Source organism: Lemur catta, chromosome 19 (genome assembly GCF_020740605.2).
Source record: "Lemur catta isolate mLemCat1 chromosome 19, mLemCat1.pri, whole genome shotgun sequence".
Taxonomy (NCBI): domain Eukaryota; kingdom Metazoa; phylum Chordata; class Mammalia; order Primates; family Lemuridae; genus Lemur; species Lemur catta.
Window position 1 is genome coordinate 13,526,640 of NC_059146.1, and position 9,796 is coordinate 13,536,435.

The window sequence follows — 9,796 nt, forward strand, 5'->3', positions numbered from 1 at the left end:
CACTCCAGTATATGTGGGCCAAATAATTATGTCTGATGATGGTGGTTCTGAATACAGCTCAGATAAACATGTCTTTGAATTAGAGGATAAAGCAAATAATCCTTTTACAAAAATGAGTACACTCAGATATGCCCCCAAGACACGTGGGTCTCATGCACTATATACCACCGTTGCTGCTTCAGACAGTCTATCTAAAGCAATACCCTCAGAGTTCAAAGCTGAAAAAAATAAACAAGCTATAATTCCTATACAGGAAGACAAAAATTTTGACATTGATACTATTCCTTTCAAAGACCCCACTGCCAATGTCAAAACCAAAGCTCGCAGACTCACAACTGACTTCCTAATTGATGCAAGTGAGCATTTTCCTTCTCGTTTTTCTGACACAACACCTGTGAGAAAAGGCACCATAAATGGTAATGATGACATCATAATTCTCTCTGGAAGCTCTCACTTTGGAAATAAAATAGTTGAGCACCCCATTTTTTCAGACATAAAACCCATAATTGACAGCAAGACATTCACAACTGATACTGCTAATCATGCTATCAAAAACAGTTATAACTTGCTCAGGAAAAACAAACCATCCACCATTTATAAAACATTTACACCCAAAGGAACAGACACTACCCACATTATTTTGCTGAAGATGAAACAGCTATAGCTGTGGTGTCTGGTTCAATATTTAGTAATTTTCCTTTAGCTCAGCTTTCCAGTGATGACATTTTCAACATGGATGAAAACACAGAAGCTGCAATCAACACAGCTCTTAACTTCCTTTTCCCCTTTGAGAAAGGCATCTGATATTATACCAAATGCTCCTGCTACCTCTGCTGAAGATAAAAATAACACTGGCCTTTCATCAGAGAGTGTCATGTCTCTAAGACTTACATCTCTGGGACTATCTGAAACTACTCAAACTACCATCTTAACTAATAATGCTCCTGCTGAAGAAATCATACCCCTTAGACTTGTAAAAGGTGAAAACCTGTATCACCCAACAATGTTAATATCAGTAGCATCCAAACTTGTGCCAACCAATTCAGCTTACTTTAATGAAGGTGTTATCTCAGGAAGGCAAAATACCAAAAGTCAAACTGTCTCAAAGGCTCTATCCCTGGTCTATTTTGTTCTCCAAGCTGATTCCACTAGCTCTTCAGATGATACTGCAGATGTCAAACATAATACATCTATTACTTTTGCTACCTGGGACAAAATTTTTTATATTGATGCATCTGGCAATTAAAATTCAGAACCTAAGAAAACAAGCACCAACTCTTCTACTTTTTTTCCTAATGAATATAGTGATCCAAATTTCTATTATAAAAGAAATATCGAAAGCTTCTTCAGTGAAAAACACAGCTATTGAACTTGAAATGAATCACCTTACAGATATCCAAATGTAATAATAGGAAATGATCCAATTATCCAGATGGAAACGAACTCTATACATGATGCTGATGTAAATAGGGTTTATGACAGTGTCCCTATAGCAGCTTATTCAAGCTTTCCCATACCCAAGGATTCCCTCCCAGATAGATCTGTTTCTCACGAAACAAATTCTATGGCTGGAGACTCAGATTTACTCACAGAAGTTATTGTCATTATCCCTACTGATGAAAAATATTCATCTTACACAGAGACCATGTCTCTAGTGGAAGGAAATTCTCCCCTGAAATCTAAAATAGCCAATCTCAGAGCAGCAAATACTGAATTTCAAGCTTCAGAAAGAGCTAATGTTACTAGTGAATCCACTGTTGAGATAAAAAAAATGATTACCTACATTTCATGAAATGTTTATTGTACCACAAACTAAAAAGGAGGTTGAAGAAAACACTTTCTTTAGGGATATTTCTCAGTCACAGATAAAAACTATTATTCCAAACTATATCCCCAATGAGCCTAAAGCAGATATGAGGGCCACGACTAACCCTGCTATAAATGCCATCTTCCTTGAAAACAAAGAAAGAGCAACCACACAGGCCAACAAACCCTTCAATTACAATTTCCTTAGTCATGCACCCAACCTTCCAATCACTGGAGGGGAAGAGGACAAAAATGTGGATGTTGACATACTCAAATCTCAAAATGTGATTGTGCCTCTTACTTCCCTCACTATTTCTGAAGACAGAGTTATTTTGTGAATGAAGATATTGAAACTGAGACTTCCTCAGTGACTCCATAATGATTATACTCACCTCAATCAGGTTAATAACTCTATTGTCGCCAATAAAAAATTATAAAATCTGAAGATATACATAGGCTGTTTCTAAACAGGAATCCTAGTGTCCAGAGGAGTCACCATTTTTCTAATAGTTGAGTCTTTTAAAATTGCATGTGGCATTTCTTCTGATGAATCTCAAGATATATTCCATACAAAGAAAGTCTCAATGGTGGATATCACTGTAATACCAGCATTTTCAAAGTCTGTTTCTGAGGACTCTTTTCCTAGTGAAGTATCACTGAAAATCGTAAATATGCCAAATGACCATCCTGAGATTTTATTGAAAAATCTCCTACTTATTAGTAATTTCTACTTTTTCACTTAAAAATATGTAATACAATCTAAAACACATGTCAATAGATATAAATTTAATATTAATACTTGTCCTGAGAGAAAAAAAGAAATGTTCCTGTTAGTATAATATACAATGCAACAATGGAAGAAAAATACTATTTAGATAAACCAAAATTTATCTATAGAATTCAACTCTCTGTTCTTAAGTTAGATAGTATCTTTGATGGCAATGATCTATTGGTCAAAGAAGACTATGCTGTATTCCGCAGCAGGTGACTCCAGTTTCATCAAGACCACTAAATTTTCTGCAGTACAACCAGGATTTTAACCATATGTTTTCTGCTCTTTGATTAATGACACACATTGAATCTGAAATGTTCTTTTTAAGGTCAATGGTTTAGAAAACATAAATAATGGTAATAACATTCCCCTTGGAAGAGAGATAATTATGCTACAATCAATAAGATTCCATCTCACAGCTATACTAGCGGAAGCAGAGTTGATGTGACTACAGAAGTAATCTCTGAAATTAAAGACTCTGACAAATTAGTATTAATGAAGATGATGTAATGATTTCATCTGATGTATCTAACTAAAGATTAAATGCTCATAAAAGTGAATATTTTGCTCCTTATTCCAACTCTATTCAACATAACAAATATGAGGTTTTACCAGATACCTTCCAGCAGTTATACAGCTAACCTCCCTATCTTTTATTTCCCTTTTGTACTCAAAGAAATTTCCCCCAAAAGGACAGCAAGTCTTCTGGTTACAGCATGCCTTATCCTGAATTAAGCTTCACAAGCACTAGATGATGGGGAAAAAAATAGAAGTTAAAAAATCTTCCCACTAAATTAGCCAACTCAAAGAATGACTTTACCCTGTGACTTTGTTTACTGCCCCAGGACCTGACAGTATTTCTACTTAAAAACAAAGAACCTGTCCCTATTACTATCTTGCGACTTCCTTCCCTGTCCCTGATGCTGATAGCATTCCCTATATCAATAAAGACACTGGAGCCTTCAACTGTGACATTCCCCTGAAGCAAAAACATTTCTGGAGAAGCTGCCCATATCTTTTAAATGAAAAATGGCCATCTTAAAATCTATTCTGATATTTCTATGTAGAATGGTGATATAGCTACACCAGGCCAATCAACTAACAAAGGAAGCTGAAAACTTCGGAGTTGAGTTCATATTAGTGAAGAATAAGCATTTTCCCTTGAGATGGAAACCAGTACTCTAGCTGATGCTGCTGTCCTTTCCCAGATTTGGTTGTTTCTGAGTCTGAAAATTCCATTTCTTCTAAAACACTGGGAAAAGACTAGTTCTAAAACATTAGCACTGGATTAAAAACCTCCTCTCATGTAATTAAACCTTAAGGTTGATAATTCAATGATGATGTCTGATATATTTAATATCACCATAACAAATACTCCCTCTGAAATTGAGAATATAATTCTTAAAGCTAACACACTTAATTCCACATCTTGATTATTGTTTCTGGGTGAATTTTCACACATAACACTAACTCCCTGCCAGAAATGTCTTTTGGGGTTAAAATAGCAACACTCTCTGCCAGAAAGCATTCCTAAAAAAAAATTGAACCTACAAAACTTGACACTCTCACTGTTACTCAAATTCATTCAAGAAAAAGTAAGAATTACAATGAAGGAAAAAACAGCAAAGACTCTAACAGGCCAGTAACTATTTCTACTAAAAAAGTGAGATTTCCCTTTCCAAAGAAGAGAACTAACCGATGTTCCTGCTACCTAATTACCTTCTGCGATTACACTTACTGCCAAAAATGCCATTAACTTATTTAGACATTTAAATACATGAATCTCAAAGGAAGATGGCTTCACCTTTAAAAAGATACTGTTACTTACTCGGAAGACAGGTGACTTCAAGCTGATACTGATAGTCTTGTGGTTTCCAGAGTTCCCATTCTTGATACTAAACTGGCAAAGTACCTAGTAGACTCTGCTATATGTTTCAAGTGACACGAGCTCCATATCAGAAGGCATGTCCCTTGTAAACAGCAATATGGTAAATATTAAGTTTCCTGCAATTGAAATGTTTGGCTGTGAATTTTGATTTCATAATCAGAATGGACTCCATTGTCTTTTCATCTATTACCAATATTCTTGCAACTGGATGACCAATCACAGCAGAGAAACAAACTCCAAGGAGAGCCAATGCTTTTGGCCCTGTGGTTGATGCAACAATCACCATGATGACCCATGCTGTAGTCACTATGATGAACCCCACTCTCCTGCCTAGGGAAACCACTGAGCCCAGGAGGAAGACCTGTGAGAGTGCATAGTGCCATTTCACCCCATGGCTGAAGATGGTTTGCCTAAAATTTATTCCCATCCACCACCAGAAATCAGTAAGACACCAACTGAAGCAACCATTTTCTTTGGGGCTGACAACACTATTCCTAAATCAGAAACAACTATTACTTCAGAAGGAGACCATGTTACTTCAGTAAATGAGTATATGCTAGAAAGTGATTTTTCAACAACTACAGGCAACAAACTTATACCTACAAAGGAAAAATTCAAATCAGAAGATGAAACTGGCACCCATTTTATTAAGCCAACAACTCATCTGGAGAAAGAAATCACCACTCTGACTGGCACTACAAACTCTATAGTGAATGACTCTATTACTGAAAATCTCATTCCAGGGAAAATTGGCAATATTTCATCACCAGTTGGTGCTACTGTTTCTTTAATAGACTTTTCCACTAACATAGATGAAGAAGAAATCCTCTTGGCTACCATTGACACAGAGGATGAAGAGATCTCCATAACATCTGATGTCACTGGAACACTAAAGGACAGCAAAAAAGGTAAAGCTGATGTTAACAGTTATAATTCCTCCATCAAACCCAATGTTCCTGCTGATGAGGCTGCCCAGGTCACTGACTTTGTCCCTGAGGCTGAAATGTCTCCCTCTACTGATAAAAACTTCACCACTATTCCAGACATAACTGATCTTACAGAAGAGAAAATAACTGAAATTGACCTAATTGTTTCAGAGGATGACCCTGATGCTGTGGCTAAATTAACTGATTCTGATGAGGAAAAGTTCATCACTGTGTTTGAACTGACTACCTCTCCTGAAAAAGACAAAGATAACCCAGAAGATACTCCACTAACGGATGAAGAATCGACCGATGAGGCCAATGTTTGGATGGAGAGAGAGAATGCAATTGAAGCAGAGACCCATTCTGTTTTGCTTACTGCTGTTGAATCCAGATATGACTTTATTGTCCCTGCATCAGTAGCTATAAACCTCGAGAAAGAATCATCTACCATGACAACAGAAGATTTACCTGAAAATAATAGAACAGACTCTGTAACTAAGGTCATCGACTCATTTTCTGGAACTACCTCTACATTAGATACCACAAACTACAAGGAAGATACCTCCACAGATGAAACGGGTATCTTTAAACTACTGAAAGAAGATCCAGATGAGTTCATGATTTGAAAGCAGCAAAAGGGATGCCATGTAGAACTGTGTGATAGCCTAGACAGCTAGTCTTAACATCTAAGAAGCTTTTCCAGCAAGCAAAAATCTTAAAAAATGAAAGAATATGGGCATTTAAGGCGAGTATTAGACTTAGAAAATGCAGATGCTTAGAACTAAAAGTTATGCAGCAGAATATATTTACAAAAACTTTAAAAAACTAGCAGTAAGAGTTCCTCTAGCATCATAAAGTTTGAATTATCCAACAATTGCCTATCTTAATGTAAAATTTTCTATCCCAGCCTTCACGGGTATAAAGAGAGAGCAATGAAGCAGCTCACTTTCTGCTACATTTAATGATGTACATCACTTTAGTTAATTCTCAATACTATATTTTAGTGACAATTGGGGATATGAAGAGAATCAAATTAACATATCTATCTTCTGAAATGCTTCTTGTAAATAATTTTTCATTAGTATCTCACCAGTGATTCTCTTCTATTAAAAATAGTTTCAACTCTCACTTATATAAGAATTAAGACGATTTGGCAATTTTTTTGTACCCACATGTAAGAAATACAAGAATTATGTTGGATGCAAACTAGGGCAAAATGATATGTTACAAATATGTGCCTTTTTCAGAAAAATATTGTGTAAACATAAATCAATTTCATTTTCTTTCTGTCAAAATTTATTTCCTGAATTTTTGTCAATTTTTTCCAGATCTTAAATATCGAATATCGCACTCTTGTTATGCTCTTGGTTAGCAACTGAAGGACTATTATCTTCATTCTTTTCTGACACAGACGTTTTAGATGGGTCTGTTTTACTTTTGCTGATTTTCTTCAATAAATCTGTTTGACAGCAACTGATTTACTGTGTGTACATGTGTTTGATATTCTAGTAAAGAATTCTCAAATTAGGAGAGATATAGGTAAAATGAAAACCCATTGTTTGTTTATAGAACAATGCAGTTCTAGTCACCAGAAATAGAATTATTCTATAGAGATTCATAATTTTATTATATTTAAAAAAGAAATAAAACAAAGTCAAAACACTGAGTTAATAGTAATTTTGTATGGGGGGTTGGTATAGGGATTTACATCATTAGATAGACTATGGACTAGAATAATATAGTAGTGTGTGAAAACTCAGAAACACATTATAACACAAAAATTTAGTATACAGCAAACTGGACTTCAAAACTATGGGATATGGTAGTTAATCTTGCTTGAACAATCAAGTATTCTTGATTGTCTAAATAGTCTAAACCATAGTCTATAATAACCATAGTCTAAAATAAATTCTATATGGATTAAAGGCTTTAATGTAAAAAATTAAACCATACAAAAACTTAGAAGGAAACATATCTGTATATCAATCCAAATGGAGCTGGGAAATCTATCTAAGCATATAAGGCACATAAAATATTGATAGATTTGACACCATGAATAGTTATAAATTCTATACCAAAGAAAATTAACATAAAATTAAGAAGTAAATAACTTGGCCAGGCGTGGTGGCTCATGCCTGTAATCCTAGCCCTCTGGGAGGCCGAGGCGGGTGGATGGCTCAAGGTCGGGAGTTTGAGACCAGCCTGAGCGAGACCCCGTCTCTACTAAAAATAGAAATAAAAAAATTATCTGGACAACTAAAAATATAGAGAGAGAAAATTAGCCAGGCATGGTGGCACATGCCTGTAGTCCCAGCTACTCGGGAGGCTGAGGCAGTAGGATCGCTTAAGCCCAGGAGTTTGAGGTTGCTGTGAGCTAGGCTGATGCCACGGCACTCACTCTAGCCCGGGCAACAAAGTGAGACTCTGTCAAAAAAATAAAATAAAATAAAATAAAAAATAAACTATTAATAATTGCACTATACATAGCAGTGAAAAGATTACTATCCTTACTCTATAAAGAGTTCCTACAAAGAAAGCATTTTTAAATAAGCAGTAGAAATAAACAGATAATTCATGAAACAAAAATTGCCAATAAACATATACAAAATATTCAATAGTCAAAAAAATTAAAGCTATCATATACCATCTTTAGCCATTTGACAATTAATAGATTGTCATAAGTTAACTAATTGTTAACTAACTTTGCAGTCTTTCTCCAAATTTCCCCAACCTCTCTCAAAGGCTGAAAGGCAATTTGGCAATATATGCAACAAGCATTAACAAGCATTAAAAATATTTAAAGTTTTTGGTCTAGCTATTTTAAATATTTTAGCTCTAAGATTTTTCTTACGAATCAGAGAACATGAAAGAACTAACAGTTATTGAGCTATTACTACAGGTCAGACACTGTTGTGCTAACATTTAGAATAACATGTGGTCTTCACGATACTCCTAGAAGAAAGAACATTATCACACCCATCTTACTAATAAACCTGAGTCAGAAAAGCTATTTGACATGCTCCAAGGCTCACAGTTAATAAGTAGCAAAGAAGGCTTCAAACCCAGGAAATCTTCCTCCAGAATCCATGTTCTCTTAATCACTATACTGTATTGGCTTTCAGATTTAAATACAAGGATGTTAGCAAAGACTAACACTCAAGAATGTGATTTTATAACGTCCATAAAGAAGAAACACTGAAAATAATCTAAAATTCTAGAAACATGGAATTGGTTACATTTATATATACACACACACACACACACACACACACACACACACACATATATGAAGCAATAGTATGCATCTTTTAAAATGGTTCTGAGACAATGCATTTTCTATTCTGGCTAAATAAGTTTGAGTTGAGTTTTCTGTTGTTTAAAACCAAAGCATCTTGATAACTAAGAACCCAAGCTATTTCAAGACCTTGTATCTTTCTTCTGCATGCTCCTCTCCCCAGAATCCCTGCAGTCTCATGTGGTAAACACTTAAACATCTTTCATATCCACCTCAAGTGCTATCTTTTCTAACCAGCCCTAAGTATGATGACCTATTGTATATTCCACTACATACATTCCTCAATCACACCCACCTGTGATACTACATTGTATTTACTTGGTAAAATATACTTCTGTGTCACAAGATAATCCTATTTATAGCAAAGCTCCCTTTGTCCCAGTGTAACATAAACCCCACTGCACCCCTTGCCAGCAGTTACCTCTGCCCTGCAACATAATACTCTTCCTCCATGCCATAAGGAATTCATGACCACAATTAGAAAGAGAGAGAGAGAAGCCAATTTTAAGAGGAAAAGACTCCTGCCCATAAAGAAAGAACATTCTCCTAAAGAGATTCATTCCCTAGGCACCTGTTCAAGTTGCCTAACTCTACATACTCCAGTTTCTCTTCAGATTGTATAAATCTTCAGTGAATTTTTCACATTTTTCATTCATGTCCTAAAATATTTTTTTGTCTTCTGTTTGTTAGTTTTCAACTTTCTCTTCAATCCTATTCATATTATTTGCCATCCATATTCTGAATTCCAGTTCTGATATTTCGACAATTTCTTTTTGGTTAGGGTCCATTGTGGATCTATTGTGATCCTTTGGAATGTTGAGCTGGCTTGTTTTTTCATGTTGCCACAATTCTTTTGCTGGTGTCTTCTCATCTGAAACCTCTTCTCTCAGCTCAAGGCTGACAGGCTTGTGGCATACCTGTTCTCCTTTGCTGGGAACTCTCCTACTTAGTGAGAGAGGAGAGGTCCTTAGGTAGCACTTTGGTGTCCTACTCCAAAGGACTGGCCCAACAAGGGGGAAAAGCACTGAGAGCCCATAATGCAGCTGTTCCCTTACATCTCCCTGTTCCTTTGTGGTTGTCATAGTCTAAGCCACTGCTCGGTGATATTC

The 9,796-nt window shown here is 35.8% G+C and overlaps 1 protein-coding gene across 1 annotated transcript; it reads left to right on the top strand.

The window, feature by feature from the left end:
* Positions 1–4,768: 4,768 nt before the first annotated feature.
* Positions 4,769–6,121, top strand: CABS1 (calcium binding protein, spermatid associated 1). The gene has a single exon (XM_045531643.1). It carries the CDS (start codon positions 4,858–4,860, stop codon positions 6,016–6,018), a length of 1,161 nt encoding a protein of 386 aa, XP_045387599.1. The 5' UTR covers positions 4,769–4,857; the 3' UTR covers positions 6,019–6,121.
* Positions 6,122–9,796: the final 3,675 nt, after the last annotated feature.

What these genes read in the sequence shown, in the direction of transcription:
- CABS1 (XM_045531643.1), top strand. Translation starts at nt 4,858, where the DNA reads ATGGCTGAAGATGGTTTGCCTAAAATTTATTCCCATCCACCACCAGAA.